The sequence below is a fragment of the Thunnus maccoyii genome, chromosome 16 (assembly GCF_910596095.1).
Source record: "Thunnus maccoyii chromosome 16, fThuMac1.1, whole genome shotgun sequence".
Taxonomy (NCBI): domain Eukaryota; kingdom Metazoa; phylum Chordata; class Actinopteri; order Scombriformes; family Scombridae; genus Thunnus; species Thunnus maccoyii.
The window spans coordinates 22,130,200-22,158,041 of record NC_056548.1 but is presented as its reverse complement, the minus strand read 5'-3'; the positions used below and the strand labels follow the sequence as shown (position 1 = coordinate 22,158,041).

Below are 27,842 nucleotides of genomic sequence, written 5' to 3'. Positions count from 1 at the left end.
CCAGTTCACCCTGCTGCCATCTGGCAAGAGATACAGAAGTCTCTGCTGTCATACTACCAGACTACAGAGCAGCTTCTTTCCTCAGGCTGAGACTCCTCAATTCATCCTCTGCACTACAACATAAAAAATAGTTTTGTATTTGTGACTTGTTGTTTGTTGTTTGTTGTGTGGTTTCAGTTTTTGTGTGTAGCATTGGGAGGCTACAGACTACATTTCATTGTGCAACCTTCTGTTGTAAAATGATAATAAAAAATCTTGAATCTTGAAAAAAAAAAAAAACTTGTTTTCTGGTCTTGTTAACTTGAATCGTGGATCAGAGCTGTGTTCATTGGCTGTGGCATCACAAACAGCGGTGCAACTGCGCACCACAAACTCTCCAGGGCTCCATTTAGAGCTGAGGTTGTTTTTGATTTGCACTTTTTGATTAAATCAGCTGTTTCTATCAAGTTTTCAAGTCATCTCGCCAATAGGAAGTAAACAATTGGGACTGAAAACATGACCTCCCTGGCAGATCTAATAATGCTTATGGAAGTTTAATTGTAGCCTTCCTACTTGCTCTGTGTTAATGGCATATTAAACTGGCTTCTCTGTCATTAGTCCGCATTCAGCACTGAAGAGTGCTCATTGCTTCTCCCCCCAATTGCACAGCTCTCCTTAAAATATGTTGCTTTATTTTATTTAGTCGTGATCACATCCGTCAAGACGCGTTAGCTGCAAATTGACTCCCTCTGCTTTAGAAAAAAACAGCTGCCACAAAGTTTGTTGTTGAGGAATAGACATCTTGCTTTCTTGAGAGATGCCTCTCATTATTGACAAAATAATTTACCTGAAAACATGTTTGTGCCCCTACAAGGTTAATCTAAATTGGCAGATTTTTAAAATGATATTTACTTTACTTTCTCTGGAAGAAAAACACAGATACAAGGGGATCCATTACTCAATTTATTCTGTAGCAATTTACTATTTTAATCACTCTGGATAGCCGGGATTACAGTAAATATGCATTCAGTCAGTTTCAAAATCTGAGGGGAGCAGTATGTTTTCATGGTGGATTTTTGTGCATCACCTGAAAATCACATTTTCATTTTGAAAGCTCCTACTGTTACCATTTGCTATAACATTTCTTTTCCGGTGCTGCCCTTCACCTGTGGAGGGAAAGGGGCCCGCAAGTCTTCATTTCAACAGAAGGTAATCTCAGAGATTAGTCCCTTCCCCTGTAGTTTTTAGTTTAAATGAAAATGCATACATTTTGGGATCACTGGGACCTTGTGCCACCAGAGGGAGCAGCTAAACTGTGATTTCTACTACAGAAATAAAGAGTTCTGCCATGACTGCAATGTAAAGTCAAAATCTATCACCAGGAAAATTATTTTTCCTTATAAAGTGGATTGAGCTTTAGCTTCAATGCCACAGCAAGGTTTATTTGCTGTAAATGGGCCTTGATTTGAATGACAGTGCAACACAGTGAAAGAAACCTTCACTATGATGCCGGGAGACTTACACTTACACTACATTTTCCTCAAGTAGGCTACATGATCTTTGGACCACCTTCATATAACAGAAATAACTTTCCTCAAACCACTTGCTACAATTCCTTAATACCTTCATATAGTCAATACGAATACTGTATGTGCAGATAAAAATCCTTGCAAATAAATTAATTAACAAAGAAGCTTAATTAAGGCCCTCACCAACATGTCAAGTTATATCTAATACATCACAGTGCCATGGAGAAATATTAAGCATGTACGTGGCTTCTGGTTTGAGCAGTGTGAAAGAGTTTTTTTGTGGATTTTGCTTTAAAACTAAAAAGCTATAACCTGAAAACACATCTTTATGTAATTTTTTTCAAGATTACTCAACAAAATATGGCAGTCCCTAAAAAGTCATTTGGATATGAGAAATTTTCATTTTACCTAGATTTTAGTAGATATAAATACTTCCAAGTTTCCAAGTTTTCATGTTTAATGGTGTGTTTAAAGGACCAGGTGAGGTTGCAGATTGCAACCAACTGAATACCCTCCCTTCCCCTTCCCCTTGCAAATGTGTAGGAGAACCTACAGTGGCTGCGAAACTGCAAAAAACACGAAAGGCATTCTCTAGAGCCAGTGTTTGGTTTGTCCGTTCTGGGCTGCTGTATGAACATGGCGGTGCAACATGGTGGGCTCTGTGGAAGAGGACCTGCTCCCTATGTAGATATAAAGGGCTCATTTTATGTTAATGAAAACACAACGATTTTTATTTTCAAGTGATTATACTTGAATGAAAACATACTTATGAAAATATATTCCATTTCTGCCCAGTCCGGTCCGCTAGATGCCTCTTAAGCAATATTACACAAGAGGGTGTGCTTTACCATCATTGTTGGCACGACAGTGATGCAATCAGGAATGAGGCGCTTGACCGCATCACACGCATCACTCGTGTTTAACTATATATCTTCAAACGTTACAGTTACGGCTGAAAATGACAATGGAAAAAACAAGTTTGCCAACTTCACATATCTCTGCAATTCAAATCAACCACCAGTCGTCTACCCAGAAGTGACTGTTGTTAGCGCGACATCACAGTCTGTAGTTCTAATGAATGGCGGAGTAATATTTTTAGTGGTGAGGCTTTTTTCATTTGAGCACGGGTAGGTGTGTTGTCATGGTGATTTGAGTCGTCTACCCAGAAGTGACTGTTGTTAGCACGACATCACAGTCTGTAGTTCTAATGAATGGCGGAGTAATATTTTTAGTGGTGAGGCTTTTTTCATTTGAGCACGGGTAGGTGTGTTGTCATGGTGATTTGAGCACGTTCTAAATGTCTAGTTGACCAATCAGATTGCTTGGTTGGAACTACATGTTGTATAATAAATCTTACACACCGCACCCTTAAGGAGGGAAAATAAATATTAATTTCAGTTGCATTTTAAGCAAATAACAAAAAATAAAAATAAAAATAACAGGAATATTATGAGATAATCTCAAAATGTGGACTCAAATATTAAAATTTCAAGACCTATTTTTACAGTATGTGATGCCCTTTAATATTTAATTATTTCATTCTTCATTCTTGTGACGCCATAATAGTTTTGACTTAATTTACTCAATTTGCATGTTAGCTTTTGTTAGTTTGTTGCTTTTTAAAGGTACTGCACATGCCATTGGATTCTATTTTATTCATCCTATTTTTTTGGCTATTGAAATAGCCAGAAAATATGCATTTTATTGGGAAATTTCAGAACTTGTTTTTACAGTATGTACTTTCATAATTTTATTTCACTTCTTTGGTTGTATTTGCATTTGTTGTTTATTTGTATATTTATTTATTCATTTGCTTTTCAACATACCATACATGTTTATAATTTCATGAATGTATTTATCTCTGCTGTCAGGGAACTCTTGAAGCAAAGTGCAGTATTGAACTGTCTATTTGTCCCCTCTTAAAGTGCCATAAAGATTATTAGATAGTGATAAAATGGTTAAAACTGTCAATTGTTGGCAGAGTTCATGTTCACTAAGCCCCGCCTTTGTGTACATGTGAAACACATGGCCCCGCCCCCTCCTGCAGGCGTGATGTATGGGCGTTGATTTCCGGTATTTAGCGTCTGGATTTTCAGGTTTCACAGTGTGTGGGTCCTGTGTGTGTGTTGTCTGTGTGTATGTGTGTGTGCGTGTGTGTGAGAGAGGGAGAGTTTGTAGTGTGGTTGTAAACGTCCTCACCAGCTCGGATACTGTCACCGCTTTGCACCGCAGGCAGGGCTCCGTGTTTCCTACATATGCAAGTTACCGTCGCGGCTCCACAATCGTTGGCCAGCAATGACCGAGAGCCCTGCGACCAAGCCAGCCAACGGGGAAGTGTGTCAGCGTGTGAAGAACGGACTAAAGCCGGAGAGAAACGGCTGGGTGAAGAGCCTCCACCGCTGCCATGAGCGGCAGCCCGAGCACCACTGCCACCCCGAGGAGGAGGAGGTGAGGCCCGGGATGGGACGGGGAGGAGAGGCTGGTGAAGCCGGGAAACACCCGGACGATGCTGTCAGTGCTGTCATGTTCATCAGCTCCTGCTGCGTTATTAGGATATATGACATTATAATATCTTAAAGGCGGTAAATGCTTCTGACAGTTTGTTGTCATCGAGCAATGGTTCTCACGACCGCCTTTGCACAGAGTAAACGCCAAACTCCATAAAAAATATTCAAGTTTAAATAGTTATCGCGCATCCTTAATATCATATACGTCCTTAAAATATAAGTCAAAAGCTTTTTCTGAAACATGTCGAGACGCTTTTTAATTCGGCATAATTATATTTCACCAGGCAGCACCTGAATTTATTAAAATCTCAGCTTTATGAATGGGTTTACACTGTTCTCCACCGCCCCCTTAGTTGCATTAGAGGAGGGAGGTTGTTTAAAAAAGGCGGGTTGACAACTCTGAAAGTTGAAATTGCATTGAATTGTATCACCGTTTAGTTTATAATGTGTGTGCCGAATTTAAGGAAAGGTCTGAAGTCAAACAGCCAGCGAGATTTCAACTTTCTCTGCAGTAAGTTTGAGATTGCATCCTTATCTCATCAGTTGAGAGTGTGTTTACCTTAGAGGGAGTAGTGTGTTTAGTAGTGGATACTTCTTCCAGCATGTTGGCTACGCCTTACTCATTAATGTTCCCACCTCAGTGATGCTTGAACAGCACAGACTGAATTGAATCACTCCGGAAAATATCATATCAGTGTGTTTATTGGTTGCATTCTTTGCTGTAAAAGTTTGGAAAAACTCATTTTTCTCAGTCTCTGACTTGTAAACTCCCTATTCAACTGAGACTAAAACTGTGCTGGTCTGTAATCAGGAATACTCTGAACCAGTGCACCTGTTCAGTTAAAGCTGTCCTTTGAGACTGCATGCATGCTGCTGAACAGCTTTTTCCACTGTGGCTAATGAAATTTCCACCCTTGAGTGCATCCTGTCCCAATTAACGTGTCCCCTCAGACTATGTAATTAGATGCTGTCACACACACAAGAACATTTTACACTCACAAATATGTTATGCTACAGAGTTTTAGGGGTGGTAATGCTGGTCTGTTGGGCAGTCGGTTGATCCACCACTTTGGTCCAGACTGACATATCTCACTTAGTATTGGATGCATAACATGAAATTTTGTACAATAATTCATGGTCCCCAGAAGTCAGTAGGATTCATCTAATGACTTTTCCTCGTGTTCCACCAGCATGTTCATGTTTGTGGTTTTAGAGTGAGATATCCTGGATTGCCATGAAATGTACAACAGGTGTTTAAGGTCCCAAGAGGATAAATTCAAACGACTTTGGTGATTTCCTGACCTGCTGGTAACACTAGGGGAAAAGTCCGTTTACACTTCTATGAAATATCTCAACATCTACTTGATGAAATGGCTCAAACCTCTGTATAGACATCTACGGTTTCCAGATGTTTTTCAATGAATTTGGTGATCCTCTGACATTTCCTCGTGCACCACAGGGTTTTCTTTTTTTTTTAACTGAAATATCTTAACAGTTTGCAGTGAAATTTGGTTCCTAACCCCTAACCCTAACCCTCAGGATGAATTGTGATAACTTTGATCCGCTGCCTTTTTAACTACTAGTGCCATTATCAGGTCATTTATGACCAAATACCTGAAAAGCTAATGACATTCCCATAAGCCTTAGCTGTACTTTGTTTAGTGCTAACATGCAAAACTAAGATGGCGAACATGGTAAACATTGTACCTGTCAAACATCAGCATGTTAGCATTGGCATTGTGAACACAAAGCACTGCTACTACAGAGAAAAGTCAAACACAAACCAGTTGCTGTTGGCATCTTGATCACTGTGTTAGTTGTTGCCAAAAGTAAATTCTGAAGGAAAATAAGGGAGGAGACACTTATTGTAACCAGACATTGTGGTACTAAAACCACACAGACTGTTCTCTCTGCTGATGTTGGAGTAAACTGGGTTGGTAGGCTAAGAAACTGAGTGCCTGGTGACTGAAACTCAGCTGATTACGGTTCATGCAGATGTCAGCGTCGCTACTCCGTAAGGTATTTGAGAGAGAGGCATGACCAGTCACATGTAGCGCCTAATAGCCATGAGCCCAGAGACATGATGCATGATGGGAGGGTGAATTGCATAACACTTTAGAGTAGTAAGTTTCTCTTTCTGTCCTTCACTTATATCAAGATGAAAAAAATGGACATGTGAAGTTAATGTTCTGTGTCCACAAATCCATTTTTTTTAGTTGTGATTCTTATGTAAATTCCTTTTCAACTGAATTTTATGTATAAAAGATGCTATACATGTGCAAGTTTATACCAAGTTTATTCTAATTATAGTGTGGATATATCTCAGATTGCATGGATTTACATCAACACAACCGGCTCTTCCCTTATTTGGCAGTCAAATCCTCCGTCTCTGGCCTCTGTCACACAGTGTTTTCTTCCCTGTATAGCTGGTGTACAGCTGAACCAGAACTTACACTGCGCTGGTCTCCTTATCTTCCTTCCACTTGCAATTTGGCTGGACATAAGTCACCTCTAAGTGAGTTAGAAAAGCCTCAGCCAACTATAACAAAAGACTAACTGTGTTTTTTCTCATTAGGACAAAAGGCGAGGGAGTAGCAGGAAATCATACAGTACGTTTACATTATATACACAGTAATATGCAGCTTTATTCCAGCTAAGGTATTTGTTGTGAAAAAGTGTTTACATGGAATTATGAGTAATATCTTTTTATAGGCTAAACTTGTGAACATGAAGATAATGTAACCTTGTATAATTCTCCTGCTATGTTATACCAGAGTATAGCATATTAGCGAGGGCTGCAAGTAATATATGTTGTCATTATTGATTAATATCACAGTTAATCTGTTGATTATTTTGTCAGTTAAATCATAAATCAGTCAAGTCAGTCATTAAGCTTTTCAGCTCTGAAGCCGGTATATTTCAGCTGGTATATCTAGGTTTTTACTGTTTTGATATTCAGAGTTTACATGTGCCAACACACAATATTGTAATTGTCCAAATACCAACAAATAGTAATGTGCACTGAAATGCACTTTTATACCTGAGAGAAATTTTATTGAAACTCTTGATCTCCTGATCAAGACGCTCTGCTGAACCAAATAATTTCATAACTATGTGTTGATATGAATCTAGGCTGATAATTACTGATTAATCTGATTATTGTCTCGATTCATGTTGGGCAATAGTGAAAAATGTCAAAGGTCTTTACATGTCTTGTTTTGTCCGACCAACAGTCCAGAACCCAAAGATATTCAATTTACAAGAATTCAAAAGAGAGAAAAAGCAGCAAGTTCATAATTGAGAAACAATAACTAGTGGGGTGTTTTTGTATTTTTGCTTAAAAATGATCTAAACCATTGACTGATTATCAGAATAGTAGATTATTTTTCTATTGCTAGACTAATTGATTCATTGGCTTATTCCTTGAGCTGCATTATTTTCCTAATTCCTACATGACAAGGCTGCACACTGCATTAAGATGCCTGCATGATTCATTACTGCAACATGTTCTGATTTCCTTGTGCACAGGTTCTTGCAGCATCGGACCATGCCGGCCTGTACAGCCGGCCCTTTGTTGAGTCTTTCGAGGAGACGCCCATGCTAGTAGCTGTCCTCACTTACATGGGCTACGGCATACTCACCATCTTCGGCTACCTCCGCGACTTCCTCCGTCACTGGAAGATCGAAAGGTGCCACATCGCCAGGGAAAAGGAAGAACAAAGGGTAAGAGGAACGACAGGCTTATTCTCTCATTGTGACATAACATCTGGATTTGGCCAGTCACTCACAGCAGTCATGTGCTTATAAAGGTCATCATGCCAAGTCTGGTAAAGCTGTCACTGCTCTTAACAGGTTTGGAATTATGCTAGTGAGCCTGGCAGTGTTATTTGCTTGCAGAAATGTACACGGCATTCCAGGAAATAATTATGTTAGTTGAGTAACATGTCGTAATTTACACAACAAAAGCAGACACGTGCATTATACAGTCAGCATGCTGTCTTTATAATGGCTGGAATGTTATGATTGTTTTGGTTGTTCAGCAGATTGCACAGCAGTAACGCCGTGAGCAAAATTGCTGTCAAGGAAAAGAAAAGCCAGATGCATTTCAGGCACTGAATGGGACTGATTTGGTAGGCTGAGCTGTAATTACATGTTGCCTGGTGACCGAATGTTTGCCTGCTCTTATAGAAATGGTTGTGATGGCAGATGGAAAATTGGGCTTGTTCTATGTGTTGTTTTGTCTATCAGAATGGACCAAAGTGATATTTGCACTCTACGAAGCTTCCCACTGGAACACCGGAAGCTGTAGTACAGGCTCTCACATTTCAAACATTATGAACGGGTTAGCTTCAAGCTAAAGGAAGCAGACGTTTGGCAAATCAAACTTCAGATCATTGTAACATAATCTAGTCACCCACAATAATATTACAGTAGCAAACAGGAACAATACTGCAAGAACAATGTTTGTATTAGCATCCCAGAAAGAATGTGGCACCTCTCTAATCAACTGCAAACTTACAGAGGCAAATATAATATTTAAAATACCCTCCTTAAGATGTGATGGCTTTTCTTCACAGTACCGTGCAATGGGAATACTTACTTAAGACTGCATTTTTGTCAACGCACAGCTAATGTTGGAGTTATCAGCACATTTGGAACATGTCCTTGACAACTCACATTGTTTTTCAATGTGTTATGTAATGTTTGATAGTGAAGCCCATTGTTTTTAAGTATTTGGTTATGTTGAGGAAAGGAAACCAGTGGGAGAGATGTGGGGAAGTCATTATATCACCCATTACATCCCACGGATGTTTCCTCCAAAGACTCTGTTTCATTTAAAAGAAGAGGAAAGCTTTATGAGCTACCTGAGTCATGTGTTAAGATGTGTAAAGATTATATTTCCAGAGTTTAAATTCCTTCCTGCTCAGCTTTCCAAAAGTTTGAATGGCACGCAGTTCTTTGAAGTTACTAGTATTTTTTTTTTCTAACCGTACTGTACAACAAACACTCGGACTTGGATTGAAATTCCTGCATTCTCTGGCATTCAGGTCATGTGCCTCTCTCTGCTCCTCCTCATTATTTCCTCTGAATCCATCCATGTGTAGGACTTTGTGCCCCTCTACCAAGATTTTGAGAACTTTTACACCCGAAACCTTTACATGCGGATCCGAGACAACTGGAACAGGCCCATATGCAGCGTCCCGGGGGCTAAAATGGACCTGATGGAACGATCTTCCCACGACTACAATTGGACTTTTGAGTAAGAAAGACACATCTTTATTCCAGACTGTAAACAGTTTCAAACATCTGTACACTTAGACACGCACACACACACACACACACAGTACAGAGCAGGAGGCCTCGATGGGACACTAGCAAGGGGAAATGTGCTGTATAGCTGTAATTGTTCTAACATTCTTACCTCCTACAAATGCCAAGAAGAGTGACACATTTCACTTCAGACTCTCTGACCAAAACTCACCACATGATGCACCATCATGGGATTTGACGTTAAGTTGTATCAAAGAGGAAACTGGCACAAAGTGAAAGTGGCTTTTGAGTTTTGAATACGTAATATTGTAGTGCATGCAGGCATCATTTATTATTATGAAACAGTGATATTTTAGAAATTAAAATATGCAAAAATAGACAATTATTTCAATTAGTGCAGGACCTTATACAGTTATTTTATTAATTTCCTGATTATTTTCTCAGTTAGTCTTTTAATCTTTAAAATGTTGGGGTTTTTTTTAAAGTCCATCTCAGTTTTTCAGAGCCCAGAGCTAAAAATTTGCTTCACATGCTTCTCACATGTAGCATTTATTCTAGGGCTAGCGTATTGGATTGCATTAAATTATATAGAGTAGGTATTACCTTTACCCTGTTCAGCTTAGCATATATATTGTGATTTTATCTGTTTCTTTTCACATGAAGGAAAACAATTATTTTTCCTATCTATCTAGGTCAGTTACCTATATGGAATCCAATTATTTGATACTATTCTAGTGCACAAGATGATGGCATTGCTCATCCAACTGCACACTGATTCACACTTGACTTAAACCAGTTGACTCAAATCAAGTACAAGCCAGATATATTTTCAAAAATTGTAACCGCAAAATAAATAAATAAATACACGGGGGAGCCTGATCTCATTAGATCACATCCAGTCATGTTGAATTTGATACTTTCATTCTGCTTTAGGTCACTTTCACTGTGTAGTTTAATCTAAATGTGAAACATACTGTATCTTGTGACAATGAAACCTCAGCCTGAGCAGAGTTCATGTGACATTAACGTTTATCCTCATGACTCCTCACTGGTGTTTGAGGAAAGAGCGAGGCTGAGGTGGAGGTGTGTGAGGTCAGACATCACACACACACACACACACACAAATCAGAGAACATGGAGTGCTAGTGAGAGTGGGGGTGCAGCACCGTCAAACAACTGAACCAGAAATAGAAGATGTTTTGGTACAAATGCCCACCAAAATTTCCATGTTATTAGTGTGTTGAGATTGGAAAAACAAGAACACTTTCATGCCGTCCAGCCTTTCACTCCACTTCAGTCTTGTTAATTAGTTGTACCGATCACTATTAATTGTACCAATAAGCTTGCAAAAATATTAGCTTCCCCTCACTGATTGTTTCCTGTCTGTGATTACCTCCTCCTCTCTCTCTTACAGGTACACAGGTCGGGTGGTGCAGGATGTGATTAACTTAGGCTCGTATAATTATCTCGGCTTCGCAGAGAACACAGGTCCATGCGCTGACTCTGCAGCCGAGGTCACCATGAAGTACGGTGTCGGAGTGGCAAGCACCAGGCAGGAGACTGGTACAAACACACACCAAAACACAGACTCACCCACCGCCATTACCATCACCGGAACTTAACTGCAGGAACGTACATCGAAGTAAACAAAGCATCACCAACCAGATTGTTTAGTGGTGCAGTGGACACGATGGATCCCATCTGTACACACAGCGTTTTATTGCAATGCAAATATCACAAAACTTTGTTTATCTTGGCTTTATTTTTCCTGCACAGCAAACATTGGTTTTCCTTCACACAAAGGAGCTTTGAAATGAGTTAACCCTTATACACGCTTTGAAAAGACAGATCAAGGAACATGCTATTTTCAAATGTAGCAAGTTTACAAATGACAAAAGACAAGAAGAAAATCATAATTAAAACCAAATCAAGAAAAAAACAAAGAAAATTGCCACTTTAAAACAGCAATCAACCACAACTGCAATTCATTATGGGAAAAATCAGGGCTGCGACTAACACTTATTTTCATTATCAATTAATCATTTGATTATTTTCTCATTAAATTGATTAATTGGTGTAGTGTGGTTTATAAAGTTTCCAAAAATGGTGGAAAAGTTTGATCACTGTTTCCCAAAGCCCATGGAGGTGTCCTCACATGACCTGTTTTGTCCCAGCCAACAGTCAACAATCCCAAGATAATCACTTTACTATCAGTGAAGACCACAGAAACCAGAAAATATTCATTTGTATAATATTAATTCATGTCAGAGGCTGCTACCAGAAAATTTGTACTTTTTTTTCTTTGAAAAAAGACTAAAAATGATTAATTGAATACCAGCCAATTAATTGACTAATCGTTGTAGCTCTAGTCAAAATATGTCGTTCAAGAATAAAAATGGGTTGTAAATAAATTCTAGAGGATGGATTAAATCTTAAAGCAGCCAGTCAAAGGGTCTGTATTTACATTAGAAATCAGTAGCTAAAGTCAGTCTGCAGAGCAAGTCTGATAATATGCAAGTCACCCTGGAGGAAGTGAAATAAGATAAAGAGGTAGTATGTTTAGCATCTTAGACAGAGAAAGCCAGCCCACCATGCAAGTGATGCCTGCATATAATATACAGTGGATGGCAGATAGTCTAGCACAGAGACAAAGACTGACTCCCCTACAGCTCATGGAGGTTTTATGAAATTTAAATGCTTTGGAAGATGAGAGTTGTCTATGTAAAGGTGCATTTGGGACTGATTAGTATGTGTTTATGGTGACTTCCTGTATGTTCGCATCTTAGGTAACCTGGACAGGCATGAGGAGATGGAGAAACTGGTGGCTAAGTTCCTGGGTGTAGAGTCAGCCATGGCGTTCGGGATGGGATTCGCAACCAACTCCATGAACATACCAGCACTGGCTGGCAAGGTGAGACCAGAGGTGACAGATGTTCCTTTGTGGAGCTGTGATTTATTCTTCTTATCTCTACTCTTTGGCTTCACCTTTATTTCCTTGTCAGATTTCCTTTATGTTGTCACAGCACATTTTTTCCTTTCACTCTGTCTCACTGTCTGTACTGTATATTATGTAAATGTTTAGTGTGTCTCAGTGTTTGCACTCATTTTTTAAATCACAGTAGATGAAATAAGTTTACTCCCAATCGTTTTTCTTTGAGCGCAGTTGGCTCTTCCAAAAACGTTTCATAACATTGCGCTATCACAGGTCACCAGTAGCACAAGAGACACAAAACCACACTCTGGCCTCATATCAGGAGGAAACACTTCCTGTTGGCATAAGCGATTGGCGGCTCAACAGCGTGTCAGAGTGAAAAGATAACAAAGAGTTCAGACCAGTCTGTTTTGTCACATGCTGATGATGTTGTTTGGCAGGTAGACGCCACATAGTTGGCTGTTTAGAAATCTGAAACTGCTGCTTTAAACTCTTTTGTTCCAGTGAAATGATACAAACTGGGTGAAAAGGTGCACATTTTCTACATTGGAGTAGTCACTCAATGGCTTCTCTCACATTAGAGTACCAGAATTTTATGTTTTAATTCTAGCTTTGGTGATAGGGTAGGAAATCCTATGGCCTACTGATGAATGAATTTGAATCTCTGCGTGTAATCAAAACAACATTCTCAATGTAATTATCTCAGCATAGATCAATACACCATTAAAATGATACTCCACCCTCTCATCAACCAGTAAAAAATGTGTTAAACGGATGTTTTGATGCATAAAAAAAGATCTAATATTGTGTACATGTGTATTTGTAACACTATCTGCTGCCTTAAATGGATAAAAACAAAAATGATATGTATGAATCAGTCATGCATATTAAAGTTGGTCTGCTGTCTTGCAGGGCTGTCTGATTCTGAGTGATGAACTGAACCATGCCTCTCTGGTGCTGGGAGCCAGACTCTCAGGTTCCACCATCAGAGTCTTCAAACACAACAGTGAGTCTGTGCCCATAAATACAGTCTGACGGCTACCTGCTTTTATTGGTCCATTTATTTTTTTCTGTCTACCTGGATCCTTGTGTTCATCCTTCAACCATCTCCTAATTGTTCCTGTGTTTCCCAGATGTCCTTCACCTTTTGTCTATATACAGTAGCTTTTATTGTCCCATGTCATTGATGTAGCTAGAGCAATAACGTCCCTATTTTGCCTTGCGTGCTGTGTGTTGTCAATATGTGGTGATTTGATCTCATTACTTTCCCTCATACAATGAAAAATCAACATTACAACGGGTCATAGGCACAAATACTGAATATTCAATTGTTGGGGAGCTGTTTTAGTTACAGATAGTAATTTGATGCCCAAATTGTTTTAGCTTCATTTTGGAAGTCTGATATTTGAAGTGTTAATCCTGAAGGATTAACCAGATTTTTTTTACAGTAACTGGCACTCTGTTAACACCTCTATTTAAGCTAGTGTCAATTGTTGACAGGATCAGCCAGCTGCTAACAGTGGCTCACATGGTTAAATTGGAACGACTTTATGTGTAGTATATTTTTAAAGTGGCTCATAAAACAACTTTAGCTCTAATATAACATGTGATACAGGAGATATAATGTGTACTTTTTTGTGTGTAGTTCATTTTTGCAGTGAGAAATGATTAGCCGCTGATTGCTTTGTATAACCATTAGGCTAACAAGCTGCAGCTTGGCTTCACAGCTACACCCATATACAATTAACAGATAATAAGGTTGGATTAGTCGATGTGATATTTAGTGGATAATCCAACTGAGTCAGTTTCAATGTATAATACAGTAATGAACCAAAACTTAGCTCCTCAGTTTGCCACTATGAGCCAGTTGCTTGTCTGTTCATACTGCATAGTCAATTAAATGGCTTATTAAATTTAGCTTGTCATGTCAAAAACAATCCCAAAGCGCATTTTGTTTTATTGTTAATGATGGAAAAAGACAAGCCACTGGCCATAATCTCTCGCTAAAATACAGGGTCGCTGAACAGTTGAACACATGCTAATAAGCTGAAAACAGGAGCAAATTTACTGAAGAATCTGCCTATGTTCAATTATCATGTGTTCATTAAAGATCTCAGTATTCAGTAATGTAGGCTTGTCTACACTTTGTTTGGGGGTCTACTGTAGCTGTGTGAGTGTCTCTCTTCCTGTGGTTCTGTGGTTTTCAGCCTCCACCGTTGATTCCACAACTGTCATTTTGAATGTAATCTCCTGATTTTCCTATCAGATATGCAGAGCCTGGAGAAACTGCTGAGAGAAGCCATAGTTCACGGCCAGCCCAGAACTCACAGACCATGGAAAAAGATTCTCATAGTGGTCGAGGGCATTTACAGGTAGTTTAATCACTTTCTTCTAGATACTTAAATAAACCTTTTAGGACACTGAAAGACATTTTGATTTTGTTGTACTTTATTCTTTGGTTTCTGACCATGTGAGTGTGTTTTGAAGTAACTGAATTGGTTTAGTGTTGGTGCAGAACACAACAAAGTAGGAAAGTCTTTGCACTTAGCCATGCTAAAAGCAGTAAAACAATGTGTGTTGCCCACTGAAATGATTTCCTTCCTGGTTTCAACATGAACACTACCTAACTTGGTCGCACACGCAATAGTTTCATCAGATTTGTGTAATGGTGAAAGCAACTGATTTCCGTTAAATGTTGTGTATTGAGCAAAAACGGGTTGTTAAAGCCACAGTTTAGCTATTTTAGATGTGACACTCAAATTCAGTCTAATTTTGTACTAATTTAAGCTAGTTTTCTGACTTTTGGATGTTAATAATAATCAGGCATAGCATGTATGTCATGAGTCTCACATAAACAGCACTTATCTTCTATCGATGGACAGTGTGGTTCCATTTGGTTCAACAGTATCAACACTCCTTGGACTGGATTGTTGGTTGTCAGAGCTGATTCAGTGCTTGGTTAGCTCTTACTGGTTTACACAGAGTTGTGTACAAAGAGAAACTTTAGTGGGTTATTTTATTCTGCCTGACTGGGTGCAGTGCTTAATGCTCCTCTTGGACCTATATAATGATCTGCATATAAAAAGCTTTGAACAAGTAAATCATGTTTTTTGTTGCCTGTCATAGCATTTGTTTTAACCAGTTTTACATAACTGCAGCTACATGTAGCTAGCAATTACTGTTTAGGTTTCATGGACTTGAGGGTTTACTGTCAGTTGTTAATGCAGGCATAATAATTGGGATGTCAAGATGTTGTTCAAATAAATGTTGAAGTCTGTTCGACATGATGTCATGAGCTTAGACCTTGAGTGGGGAACAGCTGGTCCTCCCAGGGGCACCACACTGGCTTAAATGTCCCTGGTTGTCAGCAAAGAAATGAATGTGAACACATCAGGACATCTCCTGCAACACTGACACTGCTGTAACACCTTCTGCTCTCTGCCTCTTTCCTCCCTGCAGCATGGAGGGCAGTATAGTGCGCCTGCCAGAGGTAATCGCCCTGAAGAAGCGCTACCGGGCCTACCTTTACCTAGACGAGGCCCACAGCATAGGGGCCCTGGGGCCGAGGGGAAGAGGCGTGGTTGATTACTTTGGCCTTGACCCCTGTGATGTGGATGTCATGATGGGCACCTTTACCAAGAGTTTTGGCGCTGCAGGGGGATACATCGCAGGGAAAAAGGTGAGGATGAAGGATTGTTGGTTTATTTTATGGGCATTTCATTTTTTATGAGTTACATATATGAAATTATTTGAGTTATAAAAAAAGATTTGTACTTGAGAGACACCAGTGACAGCAAAGAATGAGCTGGTTTAAAGCACATGACGTGTCAAGCTCTAGTAGTCACAAGACATGGATAATTCCCCAGTTAGGCACTAAGGTTGCAACAGTAACCCGGTGTAGATTGAACACTGATGTTAACTGTATCTGTGTTCATCTTAAATCTGAGTTTAAGATGTGTTATGAGTAGGATTTTGTGACATCACAACCAGTTTGGAAGCCAATCCCTGTCCAATGTGCTACTTAAACAAGTGTGATTTGGAAACGTGAAGCCTTCAGTGCACATACACTGAGAATGGCCTTTTCAGTGAAGTAGGAGACATTCTTCGTCCATCAGTTAAACTTTTGAAATGAAAATTATCTGCATATTTATTGATTTTTGATTTATCAATGTGGAAGAGGAAGTAGAAGTCAAGAATTTCTCACTAACTGTACGTTTTTATTACTATTCAAAGCAGAGTATTTTGGTGTCTTAAAATATGTCTGTAGGGGGCCTTTAAACAATTTTTGTCTCCGGGAATGCAGAAAAGATTGTGACAAAAAATTGTTTGAGTAGATGTGTAACCAGTGTACAATGCATCAATATGTTTAATGGCTTACCACCTACTCCACCATCTTTTCTTCATTCTCACAGTGACTTTTTAAAAAAAAAAAAAAAAAAATTAAGAAAGCCAGCATAAGGCATGAATCACTAGTATAAGAATGTGCCATCAAGTTACAGGATGTAGCTTACAATAAAGTGTTAATAATCTGCACATTGTAACAAAACAATAAAGATGGATGGCAGTTTAAAACTGTTGTGCCAAACCCCTCCTGGCTGTAGAGTAATCAGAGCGATGTTGTTCATGTATATCTGCTTACATCTCCTGTGTATCTGCTGCGTTTAGGACCTCATTGAGTACCTGCGCTCCCATTCCCACAGTGCAGTCTACGCCACCTCCATGTCTCCTCCTGTGGTGGAGCAAATCATCACTTCTATGAAGTGCATTATGGGAGAGGATGGCACAATGTTAGGTGAGTCAACATTGGCACTGTAACACTTGACTTCATGGTGAGAGAGATGCTGAGATATAATGAAAAGTCTACTCACTGCATTTTTACATCTTGTTTAGCGAGGGAGTGTAAAAATGTGTTTACCCTAACCCCTCCATCATTCACATGGAACAAGAGCTTATTTGTACACCAAACCAAAAATGGGATTTCCAAAGCGGGGAGTGTAGAATTACAACTGAGACTTCAGTGTATTATCTGTCTTAAAATAGTAGCAGCATGCAAACAAAATGAGACATTTGGAGTTTTCCACCCCAAACATAAAAAAAAAACCTTTTCAGAAAGAAAACTCTCACACTCAGCAGAATCCTTTTATTGAAATAGTATCTGTTCCTTCAGATGTCCAACTCGCTTCCTACATAGCAATAACATTTAAAGCACCTGTGACATATCAAAAGATATAGAGCAGCAGCTCATGACAAAGTCAGACGTTTTACTCAGATGGATGATGCAACTGACAGCTAAACAAAGGAAGGAAAAAAGACGTCAGACACGTCGTGGCTGAACACTGAAAAGTGTGTCACACATCAGACTTGCTTTTCCACTTTCTTGTTTGACAGTTGAATGGATCGTTTTAGCTGCTGTAGTTCTCATCAGTTGCCACCAGATGTCAGTGCACACAAAGGCTGCACCGGTTGAAAATAGTGTATAAACAGTATCTCTCTTCCAATTGTGGAAAATGTTTAAATAAATGATGACGTTTTAAACTGCTGTTATGATGCATGGCAAGCCCTTTGTGCATTTTTGATCACCTGATTTGAATTACACTGCTGTGACTTCTAATTGTTTATTAGTATAGTATATTAATTATAAGTGTCATAAAAGTAAATTGTTCCTCTGTCCTTTTTGCCCTGAGCTGAGCCTCCCAGGCTGTGAACAAATCCCATCTGCATTGCTGCAATTTGCAGAAGCACAATTTGAGTAGCTCAATTCAAGTATTGCAGTTAATTGTGTGCACAAAAACACACCATGTACCTGAGAGAGATATGAGATAGATATAGTAGATATGTATGATCTATATGGTAAACAGTGTATTGTGGTCTTGTGTTTGCTGTAAATCTAGCTTTTCCCAGCGAAAAGATCTTGTGTGGGAGAATGAAAAACATTACAGAGAAACTGGAGACTTGATCTCCACATGGTGCCTGGATGCTGTAACACTCAGATGTTTTCTCACTCATGAATGTGATTGTCTGCAGCTGCTTGTCAACCTTTCTTTTTTCATCTTTTAAAGGCATCATCAACCTACAATAACTCTAAATAATTCCCCTGTCAACACGTTTGGAAAGGAAAATAGTCTGTTTAACAGTTCATATACATTCTTATTTAAATGCAGTATTTTTGCACTCTGTCTGCTTTTTTCTCCAACCCCCAGTCTGCGTTTTAACACAACAAATGAAAACATTTACAAGAATGCTGTATGTGAGCATCTGACATACTTTGCTGTCAACTCACAAGTTTCAAAACATAACCCCCACCCCCCCCCAGGCTGTGAACGTGTGCGACAGCTGGCAGAGAACACAGTCTATTTCCGCAAGAGGCTTCGAGAAATGGGTTTCATCATCTACGGCAACAACGACTCTCCTGTTGTACCCATGATGCTCTACATGCCAGCAAAGATAGGGTGAGCCTCTGACTTTGGCTGGTTGCTGTTACTGGTCGTTATCCACTAAAACCCCAGGAGCATTAAAATTAATTCTGTGTGATGCATCATACTGTACAAATATTTGATTTATGATTCTGGCAATATCATGATTAATTCATTTGTCTGAAACTTTAAATATTGGTATATCACAAGTATAAAATTACAATTACCTAGTCTGCCTTTAAAAAAAAAAAAAAGAAGTTCTTTTTCATGTATAATTTTATCCCTACAGAGGCGGATTTCATATATTTTGATCAATGCAATAGCTGGTACTTAAGGTGGATTTTACATAATCATATTAAAAACTTTACATAAATTTATGATCCCACTTGTACTAGGAAAGTTTTATGTTTTATCTTTAATTCTTTTTCCGGATCTTTCAACCACCTCTCATGGTCTTTCCAGCGGATGGGTTTTAATCAGTTGTCAACACATGAACTAAATGTGGGAACTTTAATAAATATGTATTCAATCAACTACTCATATTCATCCCATCCACTCAGTGAACTTAGTGCCTTTAAGGTCAATATTGAACTGATAATGTCAAAATGTTTCTGGGCCCTCGTACCTTTCTTGACTGTGTCTCTCAATCTTTGTCCCTCTAGAGCATTTGGCAGGGAGATGCTGAAGAGGAACATCGGGGTGGTGGTGGTGGGCTTCCCCGCTACGCCCATCATTGAGTCCCGGGCACGCTTCTGCATCTCAGCTGCCCACTCAAAAGACATGCTTGACAGGGTAACTAATTACTTTTGCTATGTTAAGACAAATGAGAAAAAGGATATGTCACGTAAAAAATGTCTTTTGAAGTTCTTGAGGCAAACCAAGAGATCTTAATTTAATTAATTTTTTATTGAAAACATACTTTCTTCTCAGCAATATACCTTATACTTAAGGCTGTACTGTATATGTTGCAAATGTGTCTACAGTTAACTCTATCAAAAAGCACAGTGGGGGGCAGAAAAAGGGGAAAGTTTGAGGTTTTCTTTAGACCAAAAAAGAAAAACACTCTTACACACTCCTCAACATTACTAAAATTACTACCTTGTTTTTGTGGTTGTGCAAAACCTGCATCATTTTACTTTTCAAAAAACAAATAAAATAAAGATTGCAACCCCCGTTGGTACAAGGATATTGATGTTGACTAGTCTTGCATAGCCAGCTCTCATTGTGCCCACACAGGAGAAAGGTCTGGCCTCACTGAATCATTATTCAGTGAAAAACACACTCTGGATTGGTAGAATTTCTTAATTAATTAGAATTGTCAGTCTCTAACCGGAGCTGCATGAACAGTCACTGGTGCTTTTGCTAAATATAGTTCCAGGGGACGATGACTAATTACTACACTTAAGCACAAATCAAGTGTTGCCCAAGATTTTCCAGCATGTAGCTTATTAGCTACATTGGCTGATTATTGGTGTTGTTATTCATTAAAAACAGCAACAGATTCCAGAGGGAGGAGCAGAGGAAAGCAGAGCGCAAATGCCAATATTCCACCATTGGCATGCTTATCTCTGTGGTGCTGACTGGCACATTTTTTCAAAGTTATACTACTTAAATTTATTTAAGTTCTTCATTTCCCAACTTGGTGTAATGACCCTCAAGTTCTTTGACATTAAACCAAAAGGTGACATGTCATTACTGTGACTAGAAGGACTACAAGAGGTCAGTAAAAAGCCGAGACTGTCACTCCAGGATGAGCAGAGAATCACGTTAAGTTCAAATGATATGACTTATCTAAAAACTACAGTGAAGTGTCAGCAAGTGAACTGTGCAGTGTATTTGTTGTCTGTTCCAAGAGTTGAGACCTCAGCACTTACCCATCCTCTTTACTCATTGTGTTGGTCCATGTAAGTGCAGATCGTACAGCTTTAAATTGCCCTTGGCAGCACATCAAAAAGCCACCCACTCTTCTCAACGAGTGCTTTTCTTCTACTATACTGAAGTGAGGTTACTGAAGACTTGCCAGCTCTTCCTCTTCCAGAACTGATACTCTCCACTTTTACATAAACTCACAGTGGGTGAACTATCTCCTGGCCTCCATATCTAATTGGGGTGTGCTTGTGGCTAGTTGGCGGGGTCTGGTATTGGTTTCTATTCTTCTTTCTTGCTTTTCAAAAAAAATCAAATACAATAAATTGAAGACAGGGAGTGGGAGTATTGTAGTGCTGTACTGCTTTTATCTGTCATGATGTTAAAACCTCTCCCTGTTAGCCTTCCTCTCTGTATCATTCTCTTGTACTTTGATGTGTCATGTTGATTTGTGTTTCTTTTATCTGCTGGTGAGCTTTCGCAGTTTTCCTCTCATTCACACACCCACACATATACATATAAACCTATATTCTTGTATTTTTGGCAACCTTCCACTGACCTCATTAAAGGTCTGTGGAGTTTTCCTGTGTGATTACATTCAGTGTTACTCACCAAAACGTGGTGTGTATCTCTGAGTTCTAACAAATGTTTTGAATGAATTTTCTTCTTCATAAAACATTTGCAAAGACAATTTTTAAGTATTTTAAATCCTGCATTGTTTACGTCTATGTTTACCAGCTAGTAGTCGTCTTCTTTCCTGCCTTTGCTGGTGAATTTCTGCATGTTTGGGGTTTTGTAGATCAGTGAAATACTGTGAAACTGTTGGCAGGACAATATATCAAGCCTTAATCTAATGTCAAATCGTTACTAATCCACTCTAACTTCTGGAAGAAGTATGAATGCATACAAAGTCAGTGGAAAGACAAGAGTGGACATGTGAGAATGCATCAGCTTAAAGCTGCACTAATATATGTTTTATTAGTTTTTATACCAATAAAGGATCAGATGACTGCATGGATTCATGCATGTAATGTAAGAGGTGTTGCCAAAAAAGTAACAAACCCAGATAATTATTACCCAACTCTGTAGTTCCACTCAGCTCTTTGGAGCATCTTAGCATCTTTAAGCTCATTGTTTTGGTTTTCCAGCCTGGATCTTTACTGTTTTATGCCAGTCTGGCAGCAGCAGACTGCTGTTTTCAGTGAAAAGGCTCTGATAGATCCATTGTACGCTACTTACCCAACAGCAAACACACAAAGTAGGAAACTCTCTGGTGAACATAGTGGAGCATTTAGCAGCTAAAGAGCCAGATTTTTTTCTCAGGGGTTGGTGGAGATAAAAGAGGAGTGAATATTAGATTTACATTCATCAGGTGGACACAAACACAACTCCAAGTGAATGCCAATTTAGTTCTGTGTCTGCTGGATGTGTAAAAACAGTTTGCTACCACATTTCCCATATCAACCATATGAGGGAATATGTCAATGTTGTGTTCATAGCATGTTGCACTGTCCCAATTTCCAGGTGCCAGAAACGTCAGACATCATTGGATAAGAACAATTACATGATAATGACACTTAATCACACTTCAAATAAACTTATTCGAAGACCAAATATCCTCTTCTTCAGTGAAGAGTGAACACTCACTGCTGTTTAGATGACATATCTGTTTTAACTAATCACATCCTGTGCTCTTACAACATTTCCTGCTGGTGACTACACCTCACACTTAAGTAATAGAAATGATAAATTGATCGGGTCCAGCTGCAGCATTTCAGTTGGTGTTCGTCTCTGTTTCAGCCCAAGTTTGTCATTTAATTTTACAAGGCAGGTGCGTTTTTCCATAAAAATCTTGTTTTTAAATGTCTTTGAGCCACATATTACCCTTCATGTTGACAGCTTTTTTTATTATACAAATGTCTCTGCAGGCGCTGAGTGTCATCGGTGAGGTAGGAGACCTTCTTCAGCTCAAGTACTCCCGACACAGAATACACCCGTCTTTGGCTCGGCCATTTGACGATAATGTGTATGAAGACATTGACGACTGATGAACCACTCCTCTTCTAAAGTGGTGTGAACCAGAAAAACCCCAGAAAATACAGAATGGGTCAAGATGGATCACAAGTCTTCCACAAGGACCGAGATGTGCACAGGTGCCCCTTGTCACTAGCTTGCCATAATGTAACCTCCCCAACAAAAAGGAAAACACTTACAACCATCATCTAATTCTACTTTGCCTTACCTAAACATGCAGAACATGTGGTGAACACACTGAAAAACAACAACTGCTTTTTCATGTGTACTTTTTTTTTTTTTTTTTTATCATTTTGTGTCTTAAGAATGTTTTCGTTTGGTAGTATGTGTGTATGTTGTGTGTTTGTAGTGCTTGCAGCATTGGTAACGTTAAGCTTTTTGATTATGTATGTGAAGTGGACAACTTTCCAAATGTTTCTAAAATTGTGAGCTGCTGGGATTTTTTCCACTATATGGATAAAGTGAACTTTAATGAGGTAAAGTTAGCATTTAATCATCAATCAAAAGAACAAGACTTGTTCCATCTTTCATCCAGAAAAGTTCAGATTAGGTATTAATGCCATAGACTGAAAGCAGAAAGCACTGGATGTTGCATTGTTTGCACAGGACCACTGAAGTCCCCCGATTTTAATTAATTAATTAAAAAGTTTTTTATCCCTGTCAGTCTGTTAGCAAGCCGATTAGCAAGACATCATACAAAGCGGCATTCACAGTCTCCTAGGTGCCTTCTGGTTTTCTAGAAGGAGGTTTTGTATGTTCAAACCAGTAGAAGTTTTCTCCATTCCTTTTTAGGGAACAAGACGAGACTAAAAAGTCCTGATAACGTAATTTAGAAGCTGTAGTGCTCATTAAACCAGGCTTGATCAGACATTTTTTGAACCAAACAATCAATTTTGGCCACATTATATTGTTGTCATTCCATCCTTGGCTTTCCTAGACAGGCTGAAAATATGGAACCTCTAAGTTGAGCATAGCACTTAATGAATAGTGGTGTTGATGTAATACTACAAAAAGGTTGCCAAATATTAGAAAATAATTACTCAAATTAATACAATGACTTGTTTTAAAGTTCAACATTTTGGGAAATGTGCACATATGCTCACTTGCTGAGAGTTACATGAGAAAAATCATTATTTAAGTCCTTACACTAAACATGAGGCTGTAGTTTCATATTTAGCAGGCGATTAGCTTAGCCTAGCCCCGAGATAACAAGTTTAGATAACAGTCTGTAACTCCCTGTAACACCAAAAACTGTTGTTTTGTACAGAATAAATAAACAAGATGTTAATAAGTGAGCTGTAGAGATGTGGGCAGGTGTATTTTTGAAACTTGAACAGAGCTAGGCTAGCTTTTTCCCTCTGTTTCCAGATTTTAAGCTAAGCTTTAACCTAAACTAAGCTAGCTGGATCTAGCTTCATATTTAGCGTACAGACATGAGAATGGTATCAGTCTTCTCATCTAACTCCCCACAAGGAAGCAAATGGATGTATTGCCCAAAATGTTGAACCATGGCCAAATGTCTAATGTTTGCAATAGAAAGCTAAATTACTTAGGATAATGTTTTATTATTCATTCATTAAAGTCATGGAAAACTTGTAAAGCTTGATAGTTGCCTCAACTGGAACCAGCTCTGGGACAGTCAGTACAGCAGTGCCAAAACAGATATTTATCTAAAGTACTACTAAGAATCCCAATCATACCAGTCAAATAGCCTAAATTTGATTGGTGTCTGATAGCACGCTATTCACCATGTTTAATCCTAGTGTAAGAGAGTAAATTGCCCACACACAGAGGACAACCCGATGCTCCATAGTTAATGCAGAATTTCATCAATATAAAAATTCTCTGGCAGCTCCAACAATCAGAGGTTGATTGTTGAAATTGGTAGATATCCTCTTATGTATATACTGTATGTAATATGTAATACCATGTCTGTATCCATTCTGAACGCAAGAAGAAAAACACTTTTTAACACACACAAATCTATAAGATAAGATATACTTTATTGTCCCTAAGGGGCAACTTGACTTGGGCAATAGTGCTACATACAGCTGCAATCAACCTAAATACACTATGTAACAAACAATACAATGGTACATCAAAGACACAATAAACATTTACATACAACAAATTAGAAAATATATGTAAATATTGCACATGCCCAGAGAGTTAAAGTATATAAACACCTAAACATTATAAAATGGGGAATGAACTAACTCAGTCTTTCAAGCATTTAATTGCATCTTTTGTTCAGTAATTTCATGATTGGATAATCTTGCTACATTTATTTTCACATTTTCCAGTGACAAAATGTACATACACAATGAAATTAAATGGCATTATAGCTACGCCAGGTCTGACACATAATGGCTTTACCTGACATAATTCCCACTACTCAATACATATGGAGTATGATTCCAAAAATAGAACAATCCCCAAAGCCCTGAACAATAGTGTATCTAGCTGTTGTCAGTGGCAAAACCATGAAAAAATCTGTTTTTTTTTATTGACCGATCAAATTTTTTTCATAAATGATAATTTAAAAAAGCAACATTCGATTCAAACTTATAGTAAATCACTGTTTTTGGAAATAAAAATCCCCCAAAAATGTCTACTGAAACTTGAATGGGGAATTTAACCCCGAAACGCTTGTTATACATGGATTTGGCCGCCTGTGTTTACCTCTTCATCCCATCATCACCGGCATCCTTCAGTGTGATTGTATGTTTTTTTTTTGTTGTTTTTTTTTTTACTTGACCATATTAGTATGCATTTTTACTAACTTTTAAAGTCTTACAGATGACCTCAAAGATTAAGTTAATATGACTCACAGGACACAAGGCCAGAGTTGTGATTGTCAAATTAGTCTTAGTTCTATTTTGCAATATTTTCCAACATTTTTCCAGTTGTGCAAAGCTGTTCTCTAGTAAAGGTTAATCTCCAGGCCAGACAAGAGAATACCTAAACTATTAAGACTAAACTAGTCTGGACTGATTCATCATTGTTTGTAATCTCCTTCTTATCCGCCCTACCTCTTGGGTGCTTATTAGTAATAACGTAATTGTTTTGTGTCTGATAACGTCAATGCCTTGTAAACAAAGTGTTATCTTTGTTAGAGCTGAAATGTGCAGTGACTCAGAAGTCATCAATAATCATATATCAGTCTGTGACTGGGAGTGGGTGTCCGCTTGCTTGCATGATTTGGGCTATTAATGTGTGTTTTCTGCACTTTTACCTTGCTTTTCTTCCACATACACACCTGTCTTTTGAACCCTCAGTTTATCTTGACATTGTGCTACTGACACTTGGGACAACAACACTCCTTGATGAAGGCAGCTGTAAAAGCTTACATAAAAGCTGTATAAAAAATTTAAAAAAAGAAAAAGAAAGAAAGAAATCCTACATGCAAACAGTCACACCCTGCATGTATGCACACTGACAAGTATTCTGTAACCACTCGTTCCTCATACTAATGCATGTACAGTAAGAATTAGTCATTGAAGCTGCTCTGCACCACAGCCTGTGGTGCTCAATGATAAACACTGTTCTGCTAGATGTGACTTTTTTGAATGTTGTCATAAACCACTTCATTCCAGAAAATAGTTTGAGTTAACGTATCTTTGTGGGGTCTAGGGAGGTTTTCTTTTTCTCTTCCATATTAATGTTTTTCTGTTACTGTAAATGAGAGATGTTTGTGTAATGTGTCTCATAGAAAATCTATCTGTAGAAAAAGTTTCAAAAGCTGAATCTTTGAATTACAAATGATTGTCCATGAGCTAAGCTAAGAGTTACATTATTACTCACATAGATACAGAATGTCTTATATTTTTGAAGTTACTTTGCACGCAGGAGAGTCATCAAATGATACTTGATACTAAAAGCAGGCCTTTGAAACTTATTTTAATATTAAAACATAATCATGTAATACCCCAAAACCAGAAGGCCTTCACGATGCTGTTTGACCAAATTGTTTTGTGAGCAGCCATTCAGCTGCTTTTATTATATAAATTAGATCTCTACAGTACCCTTCAGAATAGCTGGTACATGTTAAATAAAAACCAGATGTACTGTTGGGAAACTTTACAGAGTAAACCATTTGGTCCTGGATGTTCTATCAGTAAATATCAATATGTTCCCTTAATGATCTCAATGGATAAATCAGCTTTGATCTCTTTGAACTTTGTACTCTTCATGCCTTTTTTCTAAGGTCTATGAGCTTTGTTGGTGTAAGACGACATGAAATGTGTAAAATGAAATGCTACTTTTGGAAGATGGTCCCAATATTTTGGAGAAAATAAGATGCAACGCGCTCAACTCACGATTAGACCTTGAAGACTAAGTGCTGGATCCTTAATGTAGTTAATCATAAAAAAGAGAGACTAGGACAGAACTCCAATTTGACTTTTTAATATTTAACAAAGCTCATAGAGCCACATGTGGAAATATGGAAAGGTCAAGCTGGAAAGCTGTCCTAGTCCCCCAATATTTTGTACAAAGTTTATATATTGTTTCACTGAAATGGAGCTGTTCAGAATATTTTGTTTACTATGGAGAAACCTGGGAAAGTTGGATATCGCTATTGCTGGCAGCCTTTTGTTGAAAGCACTCGAGTGTGCCAATAATGGAGGCAATCATTTCAAAAGTCGAGTGCAAGTTACCACACATCAGAGAGAATTATTTTCTGATATAGTGCCTTTTGAAGCAAATGATTTTCTATGAATTCTGATGAAAGTAAGTGTCATAACTTGGATTGTTCCTCTTTTACAGTCTTATTTGACTTCTTTTACTACTTTGTCTTCAACAATAATCAGCACTGGGTGTGTCTTCTATGTTTACTAATTGCCATGCATTTGATCATAGAAAATGCACTATTTGCAACATATCAGCAAATTATTAATGTGTAATGTGTCACCCATGTCAGTGATATCAGTAGATCATTAAAACAATAAAAACTATGCTATTTTGGATTGCCTTCAATTTTGTTACGACTCTTCTTGTAAGCACATAAGATAAGCTGATAAACTAACTGCATCTATCCCATATTGTCTTCAGTCCTCTTTTTTGTCTGACCACCATTCAGACTCTACTTTATTATTATTATTATTATTATTGTTATCATCATTATTATTTTTAAATTTAGACACTTATCAAAACCACAGATTACAAAGAGCTTTACATAGAAAAAACATCTTTCATGCCTTTTTCTAAGGTCTTGTTGGTGTAACAACATGAAATGTGCAAAATGTATTTATTTTTCATATATTAAATATAATATATTTATATATTTCATTTATGATTGTAATATTTTGTA

At 38.3% G+C, this 27,842-nt stretch overlaps 1 protein-coding gene across 2 annotated transcripts; it reads left to right on the top strand.

Annotated features, from left to right (window-relative positions):
* The first annotated feature begins 3,583 nt into the window (after positions 1–3,583).
* LOC121880811 (serine palmitoyltransferase 2-like) lies at positions 3,584–27,496 on the top strand. 2 transcript variants are annotated; one of them, XM_042388343.1, is made up of 13 exons: positions 3,813–3,956; positions 6,591–6,624; positions 7,544–7,738; positions 9,121–9,275; positions 10,701–10,849; positions 12,073–12,197; positions 13,131–13,224; positions 14,485–14,590; positions 15,678–15,897; positions 16,884–17,010; positions 18,532–18,667; positions 19,294–19,423; positions 22,426–27,496. In XM_042388343.1, exons 1-13 carry the CDS (start codon positions 3,913–3,915, stop codon positions 22,543–22,545), a joined length of 1,635 nt encoding a protein of 544 aa, XP_042244277.1. In that variant the 5' UTR covers positions 3,813–3,912; the 3' UTR covers positions 22,546–27,496. The 2 variants fall into 2 exon arrangements, with proteins under 2 accessions (XP_042244276.1, XP_042244277.1); XM_042388342.1 differs by lacking the exon at positions 6,591–6,624 and having other exon boundaries at positions 3,584–3,956.
* The last annotated feature ends 346 nt before the right edge of the window (positions 27,497–27,842 follow it).

Coding starts and splice junctions, on each gene's coding strand:
- LOC121880811 (XM_042388342.1), top strand. CDS start 3,804: ATGACCGAGAGCCCTGCGACCAAGCCAGCCAACGGGGAAGTGTGTCAG. Junction 3,957..7,543: donor GCCACCCCGAGGAGGAGGAG/GTGAGGCCCGGG, acceptor CCTTGTGCACAG/GTTCTTGCAGCATCGGACCA. Junction 19,424..22,425: donor CAAAAGACATGCTTGACAGG/GTAACTAATTAC, acceptor ATGTCTCTGCAG/GCGCTGAGTGTCATCGGTGA.